Source organism: Megalobrama amblycephala, linkage group LG19 (genome assembly GCF_018812025.1).
Source record: "Megalobrama amblycephala isolate DHTTF-2021 linkage group LG19, ASM1881202v1, whole genome shotgun sequence".
Taxonomy (NCBI): domain Eukaryota; kingdom Metazoa; phylum Chordata; class Actinopteri; order Cypriniformes; family Xenocyprididae; genus Megalobrama; species Megalobrama amblycephala.
This window is the reverse complement of record NC_063062.1, coordinates 2,674,527-2,695,753: the sequence shown is the minus strand read 5'-3', so window position 1 is coordinate 2,695,753 and position 21,227 is coordinate 2,674,527. Positions and strand designations below refer to the sequence as shown.

Below are 21,227 nucleotides of genomic sequence, written 5' to 3'. Positions count from 1 at the left end.
TTACAAGTTTATTGCGCTGAGGAATGTGGTTGCCGCATGGAGAACAGAGTAGAGACACAGAAAATCTGCATCTTCCCTGCATTTTCCACACAGAACACAGACTCTATGGCATTAATGTATAGACAGACTGTGCTATAAATGAATCCTTCTCAGGAAATGGTATCCATTATTACTGATGTTGTATTGTACTCATTGTATTTACATGTTTGATGATTGTTAAATGTTATGACCTGCACGGTAACTTCAATCATGCCATGTTTAGTGTCTATACGTTCGTAGCGGGAAGATTTAAATGCTTGTGTATGCGGTATGTCCATACCTGTGCAACACATCAGTATTACAAGAATCTTTAATAGATCTGATTCAAGAACTCAGCTTGTTAATCTTTCTGGGTTGTAAAAGCCCTGACAGGAGGGGTGTTGCCACCCGGAATTACAACATCTTCATTGGTCCGGTCAACAACTGAGAGGTGTGACTTTGACCAGAGGTTAAAACCCAGTGAACAGTGACACTCCTCTCTCTTCTTCCTTGCTTCTGGACGACCGAACAAATCTCCTTGCGGCCGGCCTCTCTAGGCCCGGCCGCAAGGCTGATAGGCCCCTGGCCTACAACACCCAGCCATGTGCTCATCACCCAACAGACTGGCAACAACTTCAGATGATAACTTCAAGAGTTATCCTCAACCTGCAGATCCGACGCTCTTCAGCCTAAAGGCATCTGGCAAGTATTGTACATTTTAATGCTAAACAGCGATTTAGTATTGATTTGTAAAGACTTACCTTTGCTGTTGCTAAAAGAAACTGATGAGTCCTTTCCAGATTGTCTTTGACATTTCATGTAGCTCTAGTAACAGCATCTCTTCCTGTTCAACTCTACCATTACTCATTCGGACTTGCGTGTGTGTGTGACCCTTTATGTATGTTATGTTATGTTATGTGTTTGTTAGTTTAGTTATGTGTTTGTGAGTTAGTTAATAAAGATTGTGCACAATACACGTTTGGTTCTGACTCCGTCTGCTAATGAATTGCCTCTTAAGTGATAGATCCGGACTACGTGCTCTGAGTAGTACAGTACAATAAGAAATATTATTTTTCCATAACTTGGAAATTGACATTTCTTAGAATTAATAAACAATCAACACTGAGCGTTCACTGGACGAACAGGTTAACTGATTGTAATGTTAATTTTAATGTAGCTACGTCCAGTTAATCTGATTAACGGATTTGCATATTCATAATTAATCATAATTAATAATCATAATGAGTTATGAATAATTGTTAATATTTCCCCTTTGAGTTAATTTTCGCTACATATTTGGTGGAGAACGAAAGGCATCATTTTAAGCAATTGTTTGCAGATGGACCAGTAATCAATCATGTGTTTTGATAATCTTTATTGACATCTTATACATGCATATACAAATTTCTGATAAAATCAGCAAAACTAGGGCTTGAATGCACATTCTCTTGAACAGCAGAACGTTCCTCGATGCTATAATGCATGTTTAAATTGTATGAAGAAGCTAACCTGAAATTATCGAAGAAATCATAATTTCAGTTGCTAAATGAGTGTAAAACTTTTCTGACGACGGAATCGCAGATTAGTAGCGCGTACAAAAGGGTATCAAAAGTAATTAACCTGAACTTGGGCGTAGAAACCCCCACTTTCAGCTTTAAATGCATAAGTCTTTCTGACGATGGAATCTCAGATTAGCAGCACGAACAAATAAACTAACCTGAATCTGGGCGAAGAAATCCCCACTTTCAGCTGTAAATGCATAAGCCTTTTTCTGATGATGGAATTCCAGATTAAGCAGCATAAATTTACCTGTGTGACGAAGAAATCTCACTACAGTGTTTGTAATGGTGTTCTGGGCGAGACTCCCCAGTCACCGATTAAAGGCCTTTTTACTGTTCGTTCCGTCACTGTATTCATATTCATGCGCGGGACCGCACATATGAAACACACGCAACGAACCTGTGGTGTAAATTCTAGCGTAGCTAACTAGCAATCCACCACCGTCTGTGAAGTGATGTGCTGTTGTGATTTGTGAGTTATGCGTGACCACACTGGAGTTCTTAATGTGGGCTTGCAACGCGGTTAGAATTCTGCTCCATTCTGATCGTGTTGCGGGCTGGCATTGGTCTCCTGGCAACGCATGACAACAGAGCGTGTAGAGCAGACACCTCTGAAAGTCTGATAGCAGCACACCCACATCACAGACTGTTGTGCAAACAACGAATCACGCGTAGCCGAATCTAGCTCTATAGAAACCCTACGCGTATACCCTACGAGTTAAAACCCTTTACCTCGACTAAAAGCTGCTAGCACCCTGCTAGCACCTAGACATGTGCAAGCGTGAAGCATTCAAGCCAAAGACTTTATAGACTTTGGAATTCCCTTAAGGAGGGATTTTGATTTAAACCGCTGATGGGAACACAATGCGTTGTGAAGCTCCGAATCAAATGAATCAATTGCGTCACAAACGATTCACTGTTCGAACCGCTCAAAGCGCCCCTTTGCGAGTCAGAACAGTAAGCGTAGTGAATACTAGAGACACATGAATACGAATAGCGAATATGAGACATCTTTAATAAACCATTCACAAATGTTATCAATTAAATGTGATCAATGAATCATCTAATATCCTTAAACCTGAGGTTTCTGTCAAGACATGATATTTCAGTAAACTGTAGCGCTTATTGAAACACTCTGAAACTGCTAGGACGCATCACAAAGAAAATCACGTGATTGTGGCAGTTTGACACACGCTCCGAATCACTGATGCAACACAAACGATTCATTTGAGTTCCAAAGCTTCACAAGGCACGCCTCAAAAGGCACCCATCTCTGGTTTAAACCATTTGTATGTGCGTGCGTGTGTGTGCATATGTGGCGTCACTCACGTTGTCAAGTCTGAGTACCTCTATTCAGTCAAGTTGAATTTAAATTAAATTTAAAATTTAATTAAATCAATTTGTTTAGTTTCCTATCTCTACTTCATGCTAATACCTTGTTCACCTGACTATCCCTATGCAGCCAAGTTGAATTTGGTTAAATTTGAAAATGTAATTAAATCAATTTTGTCTGTTTAACTTTCCTTTTAGATTTCTAAATCTACTAGGAAATTCTAATTTTATTTTGTTCAACTTCATTCCTCCTCTACGTGTCATTTTATTTCCTTCACTTTCTTTCTATATCTCTGTTCAGGTCAAGTTGGATTTAATTAAACTTAGCATTTAATTAAATCAACCTGGGTATTCACATTCCCTAGGTCTAAAGGGACCTTCTGTTTTTATTTTATTTTATTTTTTTGTGTTATTCTACTATCACCCTCTTCCCTTTTTCTATAGGATTACAGTAGTTCTAGAAACTGTTGTTTCCTTAATGAGGCATAATGAGTTATAGGTTATTACTACGCTAACACCTATCTCTCAGCTCCCCCTCCTCACTCCTTAGTGCTGAAGTACATGAAGTACGGCCACCGTCCAGTGCACTTGGGGCTCTGGAAAGGACTAGAAACTCTTCCCGTTGTTTCTTCTCCTTTCGACCTCAAGGCATCTGGTCTTTCTCTGTCAGTCTAGAGATTAGGTCATCACTTGAACCAGTGACACCTGCTTAACCATATCTCCTAGCAAGACTAAATGGGTAAAAAAAAACTCTTTCCTTCCTTTCCCTTTTCTTATTTCATTTTTTCTCTCTCTCTCTCTACCAGTTTGTTCTATTCATTTACCTTATGGTGATAATTTCTGGAAAGGAATCATCTGTACTCTGAGTAATAGTTTAATGACGTGTACCAGCCCCGTCATCAGTCAACACAGCTTACAGCTGTCATCCAAGATAGTTAAACACCTTAGTCTCATGCTGGCTTCCCCCACTTCAGCTAGCCACTTCCTATATGGCCCACATAGCTGTACGAACTTGCATTTGCCTGTGCTATCTCTTTCTCTCATGTCCCCATAAGTGTGCCTGTCTGCCCAGTACATCCAGCCCTGCCATCCAGGACCCCCTGGAGACCCAGCGGAACAATGTGATGGTTGCCCTTCAGCTAAAGCAGTCAACAACCTGCACAGCAGAGTAAGGGACAGCGAGATCGGCAGCACCAGCAGACACTTGACACCTGACCTGAGCCAAAAGGAGCTTCAATTTCTCCTTAGCCCATGCTCATACGGGCTTCCAACAGGAGGTAATTGAACGAACGCTGCAAGTCACTGAGTTCCACAGAGAACCAACCCACTCAGCATGAGAAGGCACAGGACAGATGCAAGAACCATGACAGAGCAGAGCAACTGAGGGAGGTCACCAGTCCTCAGGAGGCTCTGACAGCTGTTGAACTTTGCCAGTTAAAGAACGTAAGGTTTGAATTTAAAGAGACACTAAAGCTAAGGCCCTTGAAGGCCACCCGCATGCAGAACTGAAAATCAAACACTGACTCCACAATTCAGCAGCGTGAGAGACAAACACATTGTGGTCCGAAAAGAACTGAAACAGCCCGAACAACTACAAATGGACCACACAAGGAACTTGCAACCTGATGGACTTCGCAGCAGCGAGAGCTCCCCCAACCCTTCACAAAGGGGGGAGGGGCCAGAGCCTGCAGCTTAGTAGACCACAGCACCAATGCCAACATAATAGACATTCCCTTTTGTTCCAAAGTCCCTTACTGGTGTGATCCACCAAGACAGGCTCTCTGTTCTGGATCACACCCCACCAGATTCACTATGAGTTTTGACTTAACAGCCAGAAAAACTCCAATTAGGCTATCAGCAGCTGAAGCCAGTCTGCATAAAGGATTTCTCAGACCCAGAAGCCTGAATGCAGATTGAGTGCTGCCCCCGACACCAAGCGGGGCAGATCTGAAAGTCCCAAGGTTACTGCCACCGACTCAGACAAACCTGGAATGAATGGAGGACACCAACAGGACCTTTGCCTCCTACAACAGCTAGTCACCCCTTTGGACAGCACAACCTGCCCTCACACAGTGCCACTCATGTGACCTGACACAGAGGGCCTGTAACACACAAGGCCCCTCAGCAGGGGGTTCTCAAGACCCCAATGACTTTGAACTGCAAACGCAGTGCTTTACCCATAGCGTCTACAAAGGTTCCTAGGCAGCATAGGGCATAAAGCTTTTAAAGTAGATGAAAACGTGTGTTCGCAGAAATGCAGGAGTCTGCAGTCGGAGTGGAAGGAAACCTTGTGTGAATGTGTAAATCTCAAATGCTCATGACTATCCACGACGAGCTATTTTGAAATATGACACTAGATTGAGCCGGTTGAGCCAGCATGGCCTAACACTTAAACCATCGTCCAACTAAAAGTGTGTTTAATAATTGATAATTCCGACATGACGTTTGACAACGTTTGATTCGCATGTAGATCGATGGTGCTGGCTTGTTAGATGCAGATAAAACTATAGCTTGAAATGACACCTCTGCCGTAACAGAAAGAGTCTTAAGACATTTTAGCATATGTTCAAATGGTATCAGTGTAAAGTTAATCTGATTTTAGCGAAGAAATCCTAATCTCAGTATTAGAGCGTAAGCCTGTGTTGACGAAGGAATCTCAGCTCAGCGGCATGTAAACTGTACCAGAATTGATTATTCTGCTTTGGTTGGAGAAATACCAATTGCAGTATTGCTTAACCTGTTTCTGATGAATGAATCTCAGTACAGTGTTATATAAATGTAGATTTGGGTAATGCTCCCCTTTTATAGTTAAGATTGATGTCATTCATCTAAACTTTGGCTGCATCTACAAGCATAGCTACCTCTTGACCAAAACTGTGTTTCACTCGCTGAAAGGAATATCAGTATACCTGCACAAGACGGACTTAACTATATATGCTCAAACAAGCTTTGACTTACAGCAAACTGTGTAATTACCCTTTAAACAAGTACAAGACGTTGTTTAAAGTAGAGAGAAGAGTTTACATGAGTAAAATTTGCAAATGCCAAAACATATTTGCATTTTACTGAATGTAATATCAAGTTTTTGAAAATCTGAAAGTATAAGCGTCACATTTTAACTCTGTACGTAACTAGTTTGAAATGAGCAGACAGTCTTCATGAACTGTTTGAATTGCTGTGGTGTGCATTGGTTCCCATGACAACGACTTGTCACAGGAAGTGCTAACTCATCACCTTGTGATGCCATGGTGTAAACAAACCAGGCTAGGTGGCTAAGCTAACCCCACCTAGCAACCCTTCTGCTCAGGCTAAGCTAACTAATAGCTTCTACAGTTAGCGGTTAGCATCATTTATGTGAAGCCTTTAACTACAGCTTGTGTGTATGCAGTGTGAACTGATCTAAACCCATTCTGCTGTTTTAGTCACTTCTTTAAATCTTTTTATTGATTTTAATTATAATAGCAGTCAGCTATTAATTTTTACTAGTATTATTTCTTTCATCTTTGTGATTTACTTACATCTTCCTTTTTTCTTGTGTGGTTTAATTTCCCAATATAACCACAAGCAACTAGACATACTCTCCTTCTTGATTTTGTTTATTTACAACAGTTGCTTCAATTTTATGAGCCAGCTACAAAGTAATCTGAACAATTACTAGGGCATAATTTTGAGCACCACTAATAAGCAGAATCAAATAGGAAAGCTCTCCTCTTCCTCTCCCTTTTTCTTTCCTATTTGTTCAGAGGTCAAGCCTGTCGTGAGCCATCAGTAAGAAATACTAAGAAATAATTTGACCACGAGAACCATCTTAAGTCATTTGTTAAACCTAGCTGTATTTTATACACCTGGCTGCTCACTGTGCCTTTAGCCCTAAATTCTGTTTGATCTTGCAGTAGTCTCTTGCCCTTACTCTCACCACAAGCGTGCCTAAATGTTGCAGATGCTCAGCCTAACTGCCCAGATGGCAGACCAAAAGGACTGGTTAGGTGTCGTGAGGAACACCCTCCTAACCAGTGCTGCTGATCAATTATAGCACCAGAGCCAAAAGCAACTGGACAAAGATGGAAGAGAAGTAAAGGCAGATGACTCAAACCAGAGGTATGGTCACAATGACCTGACTGAAGTCAACTTCTTCCTGGCCCACATCCTCACTGTTTTGAAACAGGAGGTGAACAACCTCAAACTCCAGATCACAGAGACTCACAAGGAGCTGATGCATGCTAAAAGCCACATAGACCAGCTAGAGATGGAGGCTCGGGACAGACACAAGGACCCTGACAGAATAGAGACACAGAAGAAAAGCCACAAACTGCAAACGGCTCTGACGGCTGCTCAGAGAGCAGCTGGAAAAGGCAGCCAGAGAAGACGTGGTAAAAGAACTCTTTCACAAATAGTCACTGTTAAAAATAGCAAATTCTGAACTCTAGGTCAAAGATGACACAATCAGGACCTGTGAACGTCCTCTGGATGTGTCCAGATCTGGGACTGAAGCTCTGACCCAGCAGCTGGACAACACCAAAGATGAACTTGACATGGCCCAAAGAGAACTAAGACTCTCTTGCCTGCAGCAGAAGAACCTCCCCCAGCCAAGCACAGAGGTACAGAGGGGGGAGCCAAAGCCTTCTGCTTGACACCTTATCAGCTAATTGCCTGAAATCCTCTAAAGCTACAGAAGGAGAAGGATTAATTCAGACAGACCCAGGCACCAGACCTACTACAGGGAGAAGCCATGGATGGAAACATCCTCTTCCTGCAGACACCGCATGATATCCAACGTCAGGTAGCACAAGGGCGACTGAACATGCCTGCATCGAACCTGCAGGAGCCTCTAACGCTAGTAAGGAGCCCCTTGAACAGTACTTACTTGAGAAGTACTCAGAAGCACAAGCTTCTGACCACTCACACAAGACCACTCAGACTTGCTCAAGCCAGCCACGCCACAAGAGCAGAGTGACACTGCAAACTTCAGGCTGTTTCTGACTGAGAGCAGAGGCTACAATCACCGGTTGCTCCTCTGCCATCAGACCTAGGTGAGTCTGAAACCCTCTTCACACTACAACTCCTGTAACCTCCTCCTACAACCACCTGCTTCACAGGCGTCCAGACGACAAGTGACACTGTCAAGGCACCTGCTACTTCAACACCTGCTGAGCAAGCTCAGAGACCTGAACCTTGCCACCAGCAAACATCTTGCCCGCATTAACGGTACCAACACTAACTGACAGGTGACACACTGTCAAGGCACTGGATGCTTTGATTCCTGCAGCACCAGCTCAGAGACCTGAGTTTGCAGACTGTCTGCATCAACCACCATGAAACGACCACCACTCCAGGAGACACACACAACCAGGGCCCATCACAGCCTTCCAGCCTTGTGTGCCAGTGATGCGTCTGATCTTCCTGCACCTTCAACGTCACTCACTGTTGTCATAAGAGAGACAACAACGAGCGAAAGGGGGGAATTATGTAATGACTGAGGCAAATCAGACACACTTATTGGTTAGTTAACCAATAGTTTTAAGCTCACTCTGGAGTCTGTCCCCATCCCCCGGGAAGTTTTCAGTTACAAGTTTATTGCGCTGAGGAATGTGGTTGCCGCATGGAGAACAGAGTAGAGACACAGAAAATCTTCATCTTCCCTGCATTTTCCACACAGAACACAGACTCTATGGCATTAATGTATAGACAGACTGTGCTATAAATGAATCCTTCTCAGGAAATGGTATCCATTATTACTGATGTTGTATTGTACTCATTGTATTTACATGTTTGATGATTGTTAAATGTTATGACCTGCACGGTAACTTCAATCATGCCATGTTTAGTGTCTATACGTTCGTAGCGGGAAGATTTAAATGCTTGTGTATGCGGTATGTCCATACCTGTGCAACACATCAGTATTACAAGAATCTTTAATAGATCTGATTCAAGAACTCAGCTTGTTAATCTTTCTGGGTTGTAAAAGCCCTGACAGGAGGGGTGTTGCCACCCGGAATTACAACATCTTCATTGGTCCGGTCAACAACTGAGAGGTGTGACTTTGACCAGAGGTTAAAACCCAGTGAACAGTGACACTCCTCTCTCTTCTTCCTTGCTTCTGGACGACCGAACAAATCTCCCTGCGGCCGGCCTCTCTAGGCCCGGCCGCAAGGCTGATAGGCCCCTGGCCTACAACACCCAGCCATGTGCTCATCACCCAACAGACTGGCAACAACTTCAGATGATAACTTCAAGAGTTATCCTCAACCTGCAGATCCGACGCTCTTCAGCCTAAAGGCATCTGGCAAGTATCGTACATTTTAATGCTAAACAGCGATTTAGTATTGATTTGTAAAGACTTACCTTTGCTGTTGCTAAAAGAAACTGATGAGTCCTTTCCAGATTGTCTTTGACATTTCATGTAGCTCTAGTAACAGCATCTCTTCCTGTTCAACTCTACCATTACTCATTCGGACTTGCGTGTGTGTGTGACCCTTTATGTATGTTATGTTATGTTATGTGTTTGTTAGTTTAGTTATGTGTTTGTGAGTTAGTTAATAAAGATTGTGCACAATACACGTTTGGTTCTGACTCCGTCTGCTAATGAATTGCCTCTTAAGAGATAGATCCGGACTACGTGCTCTGAGTAGTACAGTACAATAAGAAATATTATTTTTCCATAACTTGGAAATTGACATTTCTTAGAATTAATAAACAATCAACACTGAGCGTTCACTGGACGAACAGGTTAACTGATTGTAATGTTAATTTTAATGTAGCTACGTCCAGTTAATCTGATTAACGGATTTGCATATTCATAATTAATCATAATTAATAATCATAATGAGTTATGAATAATTGTTAATATTTCCCCTTTGAGTTAATTTTCGCTACATGGTGGAGCAGTGTCTCCCTACCACCCCCTGCAGCTGTCCTAGGATCCATTTTTCCCCCACGCCTTGTCTTTCCTGCGTAGCCAAAGCCAGTAACTTCCCTGTTCCGCTTCTTCTGCCATATCTTTTAGGGCCTTCTGCAGGTGTGGGCCTCTGATTCCGATGGTCTTAAGGAATCGCTGGGTGGAGCTTCCTGTGTAGCCTCTGCAGCCGACTTCCACTGGAAAGGTGTAAGCTTTCCACCCATCATGTTGGCATTCGGATATGAGCTCTGTGTATTTCTCTTTTTTCCTCTCAAATGCTGTTTCTATTCCATCCTCCCACGGCACCGTTAGCTCTGCCATGATTACGGATTTTGTGATGCTGGACCAGATGACAATATCTGGACGGAGTGATGTTGTTGTGATCTGCTCTGGGAATTTAAGTTGGCGACCGAGGTCAGCTCTCAGCTCCCACTCCCCTCCTGCTGACAGAAGGGATCTGTCACGGATGGTGCTGCCAAGTACCTCCCCTCCTTTCCTGACAAACTGGATGGGCTGATGCATTGATGTTGTTGAGTTGGTCTTATTTGCTTCGAGCCTGTGCACCTCGATGACTTCCGCTAACTTCTGCAGGACACCCATAGCGACCCTGAGTTAGTGCTGTTTTGCAACCAGAGAGCACATGTTGGAGGCTGGGGTTTCTTCTGTGCCATACCATTGATGTAGGTTTTGTGGGCTCGGAAGGGTATCATAAGTGGCCCTGATCAGGAAGCTTACCCTTGCTTGAGGCAGCTTCCACAGGTCAGCCCATGTGATGGTTCTATCGATCACCCCCTCCCATGTTGTCCATCTCTGTAGCCTTCCTCTTCCTCCTTCACCATCTCCAGGACTAACATCCTTTTTCTTTCTGGTTCTGTTGCCTTGGACCACATCTTGGCTGAAGCTCCCCAGCCGAGGCCTGCTTTGCCATGCCGAACCATTCCTACGACCTCCTGGTGTTTCAATCTGGTCGTGGCCTGCTGCACTGCCTGAGATGCATCCCATTTTCTCCCAGTGCGAACCTTGACTTTGGCGTTTTGTATTACAAGGTCAGGAGAGTCTTTCAACTCTAGCACCAGTCGGACCTTTTCAAGTTTGTAGCCCAAGCTGATGCTTTTCATTGGAAGCCTCAAGATGTTCCTTCCAAACAGCGCTGAAGTGGACAGACATCAGGGAAGGCCTAGCCACTTCTGGATGTGATATACACCATGATGAGCTTGAGACATGATCACAGAGGGTTTTTTCACATAGCCTACCTGACTGAAAGAGCTCATTAATATGAAGGTCATTACAGGTCATTATACAAATCTTTTGTCTTCTCAGGTGTTAATCACAGCATTATTCATGAAGATTCATGCCTCCACGCATACTGTGTTTCTTCAAAAAGTGTCTTACAAAAACTAAATCAATATATTGTTTTATATGAACGAGTAGGCAGGATATCGTTTACATCATTTTAAAGCAAAAACTATAGTCTACAACCTCCAATACCCAGAAGTCTTGTGAACACAGATTTAATATAATTTTTTAGTCTTATTTCAGTGACTTAAGTTTTTTTTTTTTTTTTTTTCAATAACCACGCATAAACTTTATTCCTTCAAAAAAACAAACATGTACATACATGTTCCTCACATATCATGGTAGCCTAGTTTGTGCTGAATACAGTGTTAATGATACTTTTGTCATTAATATGTTTATGAACAACTGAAAAAAGCACAAATGTCAGGGCATGTCAAAACTTCTCCAGGTCCCAAATCAGCCTCAGACTCCAGAGGGCTAACTTAGTTTAAAATGTCTATAAATGTCAATACAAATGCATCTTTTTCATTATCTACATGGATATTAAAATCACCAACAATTAGGACTTTATCTGCAGGCAGTACTAACTCTGATAGAAAATCAGAAAATTCTTTGATAAAGTCTGTATGGCGCCCTGGTGGCCTATATACAGTAGACAGCACACATGTCAAAAGATATTTATCACATACACTACATAATGTTACATAAAGCACATCGAAGGAATTATATTTGAAAGACTTCTGAGTAATACTGAAGATATTACTATAAATTACAGTAAACTTTGCCTTTCAGACGAGGCTCATGTTTATAACAGTAATCTTGAGGTTTAGACTTACTTAAAGTAATTTAATCGTCTGGTTTTTGCCAGGTTCCTGTCAAACACAGCACATCTAGTTTATCTGTGATCATATAATTTACAGTAAGCGTTTTTGAAGGAAGGGATCTTATATTCAGCAACCCAAGATTTATTATTTGTTCTGTATTATATCTGTTTTTTTTTTTAATTGTTGTACATCAATTAAATTTTTACCCTTAAATGGGTTTGGGAGTTTTTTGTATTTACTAAATTGGGGAACAGACACAGTCTCTACATGAAGATATCTAGGTGAAAGAGTCTCTATGTGTTGGGATTTATTAGACTTCTGTGACGTGAGACAGCTAGCAGATGGTCGGTTTAGCCAGTCTGTCTGTTTCCTGACCTGGGCCCCAGTTTGTCATGTTTCGCAAATTTTCACCACGATGACGCTCTTGAATTGAAACAATAGATCCCTGTGGAGCCTTTCACATTGGGTGCAAACATTCACGGTGTGAAAAAGCAAGGTTTTTTTTTTTACCTGTGTGTCGATTTTTTTCCACCTGTCGCTTAGCGATGAAACGGACCCTCCAGTTAGAGCTGCACAAGTGTTATGAGTATGAGAGCACGTTTTGGATCTGTCAATCATCATGTAAGCATATATCCTACTCTTATATCTTATATCAAAAATGAATGAGAGAAACATTTTCTACAGATGAAATATGAAGGCAAATAGATAGGATTATGACAATATGTTTTCTGTGTGTTTTTTTTATCCAGCTCATGGTATTTTTTTTTTATAACAATAATGGATGTTTATGACAAATGATAAGCAGATTTAGCGTTCTATCCATTATAAAACATACAAAGAATGCATGTCTGCCCATTATCAAATCAAAACCCACTTTAGATCATAATCAGCGGTTATTACAATAACTCTATGATGTTTTAAAGTGTGTTTTGAGCAAAGACATTAATAATCATATACATTTTGAAATGCAGCTTGATGCTTGTACCTCTAATTATATTTTAAGATGTATTGTAAGCATTAGATAGTTTGTGTTTCTAATGTACTATCAAACTTTATTTATCTTAACACTGTATATTATGCAGTGGATGATGCTAAAGCCATGTACAAGACAAAGACATGAGGACAAATGCATTGTTGGTCAGCGCCACCTAGCATGCAGGTCTGAATTAGCAGAAGATGATCAGTCGTGAAGGTCCGTTCTTCTGTGATTCGTCTCACTTTTTCACGTTGCCTTCAGTGTGAAAGGGCCTTAAGACTATGTGCCATATTACTAGAGAGAAAAGCAGCACCATCCCATGAGGGATGGATACCATCTCTTCTCAGCACATCAGGTCTGCCCCTAACAACTTTTCCAATTGTCTATGAACCCTATATTATTCTGCGGACACCACTTAGACAGCCAGCCATTGAGTAAGGACAGTCTACTAAGTATCTCATCACTCTGGCGAACAGCAAGAGGGCCAGAGCAAATTACAGTGTCTGACATTGTACTTGCGAGTTCACACACCTCTTTAATATTAATTTTAGTATTCTCCGACTGGCGAAGTCGAACATCATTAGTGCCGACATAATATTAATCTTAGAGAATTTACGATTAGTATTAGCCAGCACTTTTAAATTTGCTTTGATGTCAGGTGCTCTGGCTCCCGGCAAACATGTGACTATGATGGCTGATGTCTCGATTTTCACATTCCGTGTAATAGAATCGCCAATAACTAGGGTACTTTCAACAGGATTCTCAGTGGGTGCGTCACTGAGTGGGGAGAACCTGTTTGAAGTTTTAATTGGAATGGAACAGTAGTGTTTTGCCGCATGACTATGCCGTCTCACAACCCAGTTGCCCTGCTGCATGAGCTCTACTGCTGGAACCAAACAATGTACGTGTTTTACTATGCTAGACGCAATCCAAAACAGTATCTAGAGCCCTTGCGTTCTTACCCTCCTCTATTAAAGTTTGGATGCATGTCTCTAATTCTGAAATCTTCTCTGTCAGCCTATTTCCCTGCATTTGTGACATGTGAATCCCTCGTCACTGACAGAGAAAGCTATGCTAAACATGTGACAGGCAGTGCAAGTAACAACAACAGGGGAAGATGACATGACTTACCATGTTTGTTGACTGATTCCGGCTTACCACAGTTGTTTGATGGACTCGTAGAAAAAGGAGCGCACGAGAGAAAAGATGGTATGCATGGAAGTTAACAGGCTAGCGAAATGCTAACGCGTTGTGATAGTGATTTAGGTTAAAAGAAAAAAGCTTGCGATGTCAGATTAATGTGATAGGCAATATTAGACAATATCATATATATGGTGATGAGTAAATTATATTTCATAATATAAAAAAACAAAGAATGATAGTACATAGAGATTCAAAACAGAGCTATGCAGAGCTACATATGCAAACCACTCAGCAGCGAGGCAGACAGGAGCAATCGATCAGGCAAGAGCAATTGTGATCAGGCTATACACAAATATAAACAAATAAAAATATAAATAACCACCCAGAGATATTACTCACAACATGAAATTACTCTTTAAATATAACAGGTGAACTTTTCCACTTAGGCAGATTGCTGCAACGGTGAGTGATTTTCGAAGAGGTGCACGTCAGGCTACGCCATAGGCTACGCTGGCTACACACAGCCTATACCATAGCTACAGCGCACACTTGACACAGAAGTATAAATCAGTCTTAACAGGTCCAGGGTTAGGTCTTATCCTTAACCTTAAAGGGTTAGTTTATTTATTACTTACCCTCATGCCGCTCCACACCCGTAAGACCTTCATTAATCTTCGGAACACAAATTAAGATATTTTAGTTGAAATCCGATGGCTCCGTGAGGCCTGCATAGGGAGCAATGACATTTTCTCTCTCGAGATCCATAAAGGTACTAAAAACATATTTAAATCTATTCATGTGAGTACAGTGGTTCAATATTAATATTATAAAGCGACGAGAATATTTTTGGTGCACCAAAAAAAACAAAATAACGACTTATTTAGTGATGGCCGATTTCAAAACACTGCTTCATGAAGCATCGGAGCATTATGAATCAGTGTATTGAATCATGATTCAGATCGCATGTCAAACTGCCAATGGCTTAAATCACGTGACTTTGGCACTCCGAACAGCAGATTCAATACACTGATTCATAATGCTCCGATGCTTCCTGAAGCATTGTTTTGAAATCGGCCATCACTTTATAAGTCGTTATTTTGTTTTTTTTGGTGCACCAAAAATATTCTCGTCGCTTTATAATATTAATATTGAGCCACTGTACTCACATGAACTGATTTAAATATGTTTTTAGTACCTTTATGGATCTTGAGAGAGGAAATGTCATTGCTTCCTATGAAGGCCTCATGGAGCCATCGAATTTCAACTAAAATATCTTAATTTGTGTTCTGAAGATTAACAAAGGTCTTACGGGTGTGGAACTGCATGAGGGTAAGTAATAAATGACAGAATTTTCATTTTTGGATGAACTAACCCTTTAATCTTAACAACTATGATATGGCCATCAGAACCTGGGAAGGTCTTCACATCTTTGCATACCAATCAAAGTGCTTGTGGTTGTTGTGGATAGATGAGCATTACCATGGTTTCAGTAGAAATGTCACTGGCATCTGTGTGCCACTTGTTGTGGGTCTGTAGTGTTGGCAGTTAGTGACGGAGGAAACTTGACCATAAATGATCGGCCATAACTTGACTCTGCCTCCATCTCTGTCGACCCATAAGCTCTTTAGCAGGATAAACTATAAGGGGCTGTCGGGTCGCCCCATAAGCAGATAATTTGGTGTAATGGGGTCAAATTCTGCTACATTACTTCAGTGAGGATTGTCTGGAGAACTTCCTCTGTTACGGATTGGGAGTTTACTGTAGAGGAGACAAATGTGAGAGTTCCAAAGTTATTAGCTAAGGAGAAAAGTCTGTCTGAGCACAGTGTGTGATGTTATTGAGATCTCATATAAAACTTCAGAAAAGAAAAGTGTGAGAGATCCATTGTCTCTAGCTAAGGAGAAAGTCTGAGCACAGTGTAATGTTTTTGAGATCTCTTTCAAACTTTAGAGGAGACAAATGTGAGAGCTTCATAGTCTTTAGTTTAAGAGAAAAGTCTGAGCACAGTGTGTGATGTTGTTGAGATCTTTTCTAAGTCTTTATAGGAGACAAATATGAGCGATCCAGTTTTTCTAGCTAAGGAGAAAAATCTAAGCATACCAAGATACCACGTAAGAATTGAAACAATGTTGAGTCAGTGTTGATGCGTCAATGCTAATTGCATTGAATTAACATTACAAAGTGATGTTGCTTCAGTATTTATTTCTCTTGCACCCTCAATAATGAAGCAATGTTGAGATTTCAGCCACAAATCACTGTTGGTTTAATGTCACTGTCTCCACCGATGTGTGCTGTCGACTTTCATCAAAATTTCAGAGCTAATCTAAAATACATTAAACATTGAAATGTCAATCTCAACCAAAATGATGGTTTGGATCAAAACTCAACATTGTATCAATGTCACCATGCTATCGGGGTAGTGTGTGATGTTGAGATCTCTTCTGAATCTTTAGAGGAGACAAATGTGAGCGATCCAGAGTCTCTAGCTAAGTAGAAAAATATGAGCACAGTGTATGATGTTGAAATCTTGTCTGAATCTTTAGAGACAATTGTGAGAGTGTTAGTATTTTTGTCTCAGGAGACAAGCGTGAGAAGCAGGAGACTCAAGTAAAAGTCTCTATTTGATGTTAAAGTAACCAAATTTTTGCCTAGGAGAAACATTTGAGATGTTAAGGAGATCGCATTTTTGATTTTTCTTTCATCTGGGTGTGTTCATCTCTCTCACGCTACTGATCTATGGTAATAATTCCACCAGTGCGGCACTGCCCAATTAAAACAGCACAGCGTGAACTGCAGTACTGTTCATTACACAGTACACATTCACAGTAGTTTTCCACTGTACAATTCATTACTGCTCCCCAGAAGTTCAGCTGTTTTTCCCTGCACATAAGATAATGAAGGTCAGCATGAAGTTATTACATTTCTTTTTCTCATTATCTTTCATATTATTACATGTAAACAGTAGTGTTCAATAGGCTACTTTGAAGAATTGCAAGTATGTAGCCACTGAAAGAGCTGTTCAAAGCAGAAACTTTAATGATTTACAATACTGTAGTCTTTTGAGTCGTCTTAATACTTGACAACTTGACAACAACAACTAGGAGTACAAAAAATATAAACTAGGAGTTGGACGTGCTCCTCAAAACGACTACAGTATTGTAAATCATTAAGGTTTCTGTTAAACACTGCTCTGATTAAATGAATCCTTAACACACTCTCTCTGTTGTTGTAGGAACTGACATGGGGAACTTCAGCTCTTTTCAGATGGAATTATCACAGGGTGGCTTCAGTGTGGCCCTCTCTGAGGTCAGCAACATGCCACTATATTTTTAAAATGTTTTCAATTAATAAAATGTATATAGTTAACACTTTACAATAAGGTTCATTAGCTAACATTAGTTAACATGAACTAATAATGAACTGTACTTATACAGCATTTATTAATCTTTGTTAATGTTAATTTCAACATTTACTAATACATTATTAAAATCTTGTTAACATTAGTTAATGCACTGTGAACTAACATGAACTAACAATGAACAACTGTATTTTCATTAACTAACATTAACAAAGATTAGTAAATACAGTAACAAATGTATTACTCGTGGTTAGTTCACGTTAGTTTATACATTAACTCATGTTTAACTAATGAACCTTACTGTAAAGTGTTACCCAGTACTGTCATGCTGTTCTTAAACAAAACTGAGCAGGTGTAACTGGTGCAATTTATATAATATATATTTAGCAGGGAAGTATGGTGGCCGAGAGAGCTCAACGCGCTGCAAATGAAGAAAACACCAGCAAATAGAAAAAACACCAGCAAATAAAGAAAACATCTTCATCAGTTTGACAACACATGCTCTGCAAACTCCACAACACTTACAAATAGACAAACGCGCTGCAAACTCCACAACACTTACAAATAGACAGACGCGCTGCAAACTCCACAACACTTACAAATAGACAAACGTGCTGCAAACTCCACAACACTTACAAAAAGACAAACGCGCTGCAAACTCCACAACACTTACAAATAGACAAACGCGCTGCAAACTCCACAACGCTTACAAAAAGACAAACGCGCTGCAAAAGTCACAACACTTACAAATAGACAAACGCGCTGCAAACTCCACAACACTTACAAATAGACAAACGCGCTGCAAACTCCACAACACTTACAAAAAGACAAACGCGCTGCAAATAGGCCTGCTCATAATGCACATACGATCAAAATGTTAACAAACAAAAGTATATATATATAAAAAAAAAAAAAAAACCCTCACCTTTCAGGTGCACACCACGAGTAAACATTGAACAATCCCAGCCAGCGGTCCCAGAGAGGTACATCAATGTGTTCCCTAACATTTTCGTTGTGGTCTGTGCCAGTCCCGGCGCCAGGACAAACGATTTGGGGGATTATTTTGCATTAAAAAAATATTATTAGGCTAATACATTATTAATAATAAATAATATATATTTAAATAATTTACTTGATTTTATGTCTCAAATCCCAGTCAATTATTCACTGCAGAAAGTGAAAGTAAAAACTCAGCGATGAGAGCTCTACTTCAGCATGTTCTGATAACTCTATTTAAAGCTGCTGAGAAAAAAACCCTGAGAAAAAAAAAAAAAGTTTGTTTTTGCCAGTTTAACTTTTTATTAGCAAACATAACTCAATACCAATAACACACAATAGCAGCATCACAGTATAAAACTTAAGAACACTAAAAAGAGAAAGTAAAATCTTAAACTGAGTAAAATAGTAAAATCTTAGATTAAACTGAGAAGGGTCATAGGCATAGCACTTGCATATTGTTGTCCTACTGTTAGTTTAACTGCTTCTATTGTTCTCATTTGTAAGTCGCTTTAGATAAAAGCATCTGCTAAATGAATAAATAAATGTAAATCTAAATCTAATCGAATATAAAGCATAATAGAATGAGGTGCAATAATGCACACAAATCAACAGTAATGTTTGCTTTATATCATTCATAATGACATTTTATATTTTATATTTTATATATATATATATATATATATATATATATATATATATATATATATATATATATATATATATAACAGGAATTGTTAGCCTACCATGTGCACTGCACTGACTGCTAACTGTTAACGTTACTGAGAAAGTATTGTAGCAAGTCCAAAGAGTGTTTTATGTTCTGTTCAGATAAATCTAAGTGATGTATGTTCTTTTCTTATGTTATGGTTCAGCTTGTGTGGGGCTTTAAGGGGTGGGAGGTTCTCTTGAAAGTAGAGCCTGCGTGGTGTTGTGTGGGCGGGGTTCTGGGGAAAATGTTCCTAAGTTGGTTCGATGTCTGTGAGGCAAGTGCATCGGCCAAACAGGTGCTCAGCAATATCTAAAGAAAGATAGTAAAAAAAAAAAAAAAAAGTAACAGCTAGCTGGCGTCAGGTCAGTTATTTTTTAAATAGGTAATGTTTAACAGTAAAATCTCAATTTAGCTTGCACCGAAGTTGTAAGTTATAATAACATAGTTTGCTAATGCTAACATTAACGTGAGCAAGTTTGAGGCGCATTACGATTAGCAGCAGCACGCACATGCAGCACAATTCCCGTATTTATGAATGATTAAACATGGACTTACCTGAAAGTGATGCACGGGCATCATCTCGCAGTTTCTTCTTCTTTCGTTTCTTAGCACCCGACTCCTGCTGTCTTTTCGGAGCCATGCTCAAATCTGTCAAACTGCGTCAGGCAGGCGCCCGCGCGTACAACCGGAACGGATTAGACTAGAGCAATTATTAAATATCTTTCTTGTTCCCCCTTTTTTGTTACATATACATGGCTAAAATGTGCCTAATATTTCTATAGGCTAATGAAATAATACCGGCATTTAAAAAAAAAAAAATCATTAGGCTATTTTTGGTGCCCCCTCAGCACTTGGTGCCCTACGCACAGTGCGTGATGCGCGTGGTGGGAGCGGCGGCGCTGGCTGCGGCACACCGGTAATCTTGAAGCCTGTATGAGCTGGCGCTGTACATGGGAGGGGTGAGATCAGCGCGCACGCGAGCTTGATTGATTGACACTGCTAAGACACTCCTCCTGGCTCTGATTGGTTGTTTCTTACCGGGAGCGGTGTATTTCTGCAAATGGCAATAGGACCACTGGGAGGAGCTAGAGGAGCTTGATTTTTTCACAGATTATCTGTCTCATATTCTACTGTCAGGACATAATGACAGGTTTAACAAATATGTAAAAAAAATTTTTTTACAAAAGTTACCTACAGCAGCTTTAACCTTAATTTATTTCTTAATATTTCTCTTGTGGCCCATACGTATTGAAAAAAATGAGAAGAGATGTAGGTGTTACAAGTTTTTATTTTTTATTTTTTTTTAAATGAGGAGTTATCTAATCTTATTACAGTGCGTCGGTTATGCATGATGCGCTATAAATTATTGCGGGGCAAATTAAATTATTAATTTAATTCTAAAAGAAGCGTGTAAGTGTTTTTGTAAGTGTTGTGGAGTTTGCAGCACGTTTGTCTTTTTGTAAGTGTTGTGGAATTTGCAGCGCGTTTGTCTGTTTGTAAGTGTTGTGGAGTTTGCAGAGCATGTGTTGTCAAACTGATGAAGATGTTTTCTTTATTTGCTGGTGTTTTTTCTATTTGCATGTGTTTTCTTCATTTGCAGCATGTTGAGCTCTCTCGGCCACTGTAGGGAAGGTTTTCAACCTGAAAAATAAAAAATAATAAAAAAAAAATTCATATTATCACTGTATATTTAATAGAATGCACCACTGAATGGAACAGAGTATATAAGTTTTTAAATGTAGAATTTCTTTAAACTTACCATCTTAAATGAAATAATGAAAAAATAATGAGATGCGAGGCAATAGCCAGAGGTGCCTGCTTGGTGTATTTGAATACAAAGAATAACAATAATTATAAATCAAAGAAAAAAATGAGTTTAAGAATCTGCTGGTCCAAGATGTTCTGCCTGCTTTAACTAGCTTGACCAAGATGGTGTACCAGCCTTGCACCCCACACTCTTAAAAATAAAGGTTCTTTATTGGTTTCTATGGTTGTAAGGTTAACATCTATGGAACATTTCCACTGCACAAAACATTCTTTACAGTGGAAAAGGGATCTTTAGATTATTAAAATGTTTTTCACTCTAAAAAATGGTTAATTCTAGGAACTGTTCACTGA

General features: G+C 40.1%; 1 protein-coding gene across 3 annotated transcripts in view; it reads left to right on the top strand.

Moving 5' to 3' along the window:
- Nucleotides 1–21,227, top strand: part of LOC125254848 (integrin alpha-X-like) — a 206,363-nt gene that overhangs the window by 103,986 nt on the left and 81,150 nt on the right. For all 3 annotated transcript variants that reach the window (XM_048169690.1, XM_048169689.1, XM_048169688.1), the window contains exon 10: nt 17,276–17,349. In XM_048169690.1, coding sequence (XP_048025647.1) covers nt 17,276–17,349 — 74 coding nt within the window. The remainder of the gene's footprint in view (nt 1–17,275; nt 17,350–21,227) is intronic.